Here is a 2,713-nt window from a genome sequence, read left to right as displayed (position 1 = left end):
CGGTTCTCATTTCCTGCAGAGATCGAGGAGCTCAAGATGGAGCTGGGTAATAATTAATGATTAATTAATTCATGATCAACCTCCAACTAATGATTAGCCTCTCATTAATTAGTTATTAGGACCTAATTAGCTATTAGACTCAAGGTATTCATTATTAGCATCTCATTTATGATTTTTTTAGCTTCTAATTAATCAGTTATTAACGTCTAATTAGATATCAGATGCTAATTATTCATTATTAGCATCTCATTACTTATTTATTAGCCTCTAATTGATTAGTTATTAGCCTTAAACCAATTATTTATAAGCTTTAAACGGATTGTTTATTAGAGTGGGACTAATTATTAGTCTCATTGTTTATTAGACCAATTATTTATGCAACTCAGACTGAACATTTCTTTGACTTGGATTAATTGCTAATTAGATTTTGATTAATTATTAGACACTAATTATTAGACTTGTACCAATTGTTTATTAGACTAATTATTGATTCAATTAATTTAAGTATTGTTATTTGATTACTTTGAATTAGTTTAATTAGACTTGGATTAATTATTTACCAGAATTCTGGCAATTATTAGATTCAGAAAATTAATTATTTTATTTATTTTATTCTTAATAATTATTATATTATTTCTTGTATTTATTTTTTAATTAATTCTTTATTAGGCATAGCAGAATTATCAGGAGGACTAATTAATAGCCTATAATAATTCAAATAATTAGGAGATATTTCTTTATGAGCTTGCAGCAATTAATTCTTATCATTAATAACCTTTATTATTATTAAATAAAAGAATTATTATTTATTAATAATTAAGTTATAAAGAGTAAATAATTGTGTAATAATTAATTAATCAGGACTAATGATTTATTAGTGATTAATGAGTGATTTTTGTTCTGTTCTTTTCCAGAGGAGGAGATTGCAAAATTCCAGAGGGGTAAAAATTCCAAATCCTCGAGATTTGGGATAAAATTCCGGGATTTTGGTGGGAAATCCCTCAGGAATTGACGATTCCGCTGATTAATTAAGGAGTTATTAATTCAGCAATTAATTAACTCCATATTATTGCTATTACTGTTACTATTACTATTATTATAATTATTATATATTCGTTCTATTACCGGCAACAATTAATTATTATGACAGAAAATTCTATTAATTCTATTAATTCTATTAATTCTATTAATTCTATTAATTCTATTAATGACAGAAATATTTACTAAATAATATAAATTTATTAACTAATAAACATCTGTTATATTTAGTCGACTCCTTAGAAAATTATAATTCGATGATATTAGTAATAATTAATTATTATTATTAATAGGATAATTATGTTGTTATGAATCATTCTATTAACAAAAATATTAATTAATAAAATTATAATAGCATAGTATTTTATATTATAATAAATTATAAATTATTACATTAATTATTTGCTACTAATTATTATTTATTCTTCATTATTAATTAAATCAATTAAACATTACTATTTACCAAACAATGATTGAATTAGAATACATTCATAATCTATTAATTTATTTTTATTAACTTATGGTGTATTAATTCTATACTAATTAATTAATAACGTTTAGAATTAATAACATTAATAAATATTTCTACGAATAAATATATATATAAAAATATATTAATTTGTAATATAAATAGAATGATTAATGATTTAATAAAAAGACATGATTTATTATTCATTATTTATTATTTGTTATTTGTTATCTATTACTTAGTATCTATTAATTATTAATTATTGTTATTAATATTAATTATTAATTATTAATTATTAATTATTAATTATTAATTATTATTGTTGGCTAATAATGACTTATTACATTTAATTTCATAAATTATTATTACCCACCGCAATTAATTATCACTCCCTTTATCTCTTCAATTAAATTAACCGAATAAAATCCCTTTAATTTAATTAATGTCGTTAATTAGCGCCGGGTTCGTTATCCCCAAATCCCAAATTCCCTTTTCTCCCCACAGAGCAGCAGGAGATGGAGGCGAAACTCGGTGAGGGAATTCTGGGAATTCCGGGAATTTTGAGAATCCGGGAATTTTGGGAATCCCAGGAATTCCAGGAAATCGGGGAATCCGTGAGATTTGGGGAATCCTGGGGAAATCCCAGGAATTTGGGGAATTCTGGGAATTCAGGGAAATTATGGGAATTTGGGGGATTCCAGGAATTTGGTGGATCCAGAGGGAATTGCAGGAATTGGGGAATTCAGGGAATTTGGACAATTCCAGGGAATTCGAGGAATTTGGGGGATCCAGATAAATTCCGGGAACTTGGGGAATTTGGGGAATATGGGGAATTCCAGGAATTTGGGGAATTCAGGGAAATTTTGGGAATTTGGAGAATTCCGGGAATTTGGGGAATCCCGGGATTTCCGTCCCTGACCCTTTCCGGGTGTTTCCGGTTCCAGAGCGGATCCAGGGCCCGCTGGGTGAGCGGCCCCACCCCCCCTGCCGCATGCAAATGAGCACTGCAATTAACGCTAATTAGCATTAATTAGCGTTAATTAGCGTTAATTGCTGCTCCTCCCACCCAGTCTTCAGACGGGCCCAGAGCCACGCGGGTGAGTCCGGCCCGAAACTTCTTCCTCTTCCTCTTCCTCTTCCTCTTCCTCTTCCTCTTCCTCTTCCTCTTCCTCTTCCTCTTCCTCTTCCTCTTCCTCTTCCTCTTCC

The 2,713-nt window shown here is 29.2% G+C and overlaps 1 protein-coding gene across 1 annotated transcript in view; it reads left to right on the top strand.

The window, feature by feature from the left end:
• The window catches only part of LOC107199368 (butyrophilin subfamily 2 member A1-like), an 8,149-nt gene that overhangs the window by 2,632 nt on the left and 2,804 nt on the right, over nucleotides 1–2,713 (top strand). Inside the window, exons 3-7 of the mRNA XM_015616694.3 lie at nucleotides 20–46; nucleotides 915–941; nucleotides 2,012–2,038; nucleotides 2,452–2,472; nucleotides 2,578–2,604. Of these exons, the coding sequence (XP_015472180.1) occupies nucleotides 37–46; nucleotides 915–941; nucleotides 2,012–2,038; nucleotides 2,452–2,472; nucleotides 2,578–2,604 (112 nt within the window). The 5' untranslated portion in view covers nucleotides 20–36. The remainder of the gene's footprint in view (nucleotides 1–19; nucleotides 47–914; nucleotides 942–2,011; nucleotides 2,039–2,451; nucleotides 2,473–2,577; nucleotides 2,605–2,713) is intronic.

Source organism: Parus major, unplaced genomic scaffold, assembly GCF_001522545.3.
Source record: "Parus major isolate Abel unplaced genomic scaffold, Parus_major1.1 Scaffold620, whole genome shotgun sequence".
In the NCBI taxonomy this organism is placed as follows: domain Eukaryota; kingdom Metazoa; phylum Chordata; class Aves; order Passeriformes; family Paridae; genus Parus; species Parus major.
Note: the sequence above shows the minus strand (reverse complement) of the source record. Positions and strands in the feature narration are given on the sequence as shown.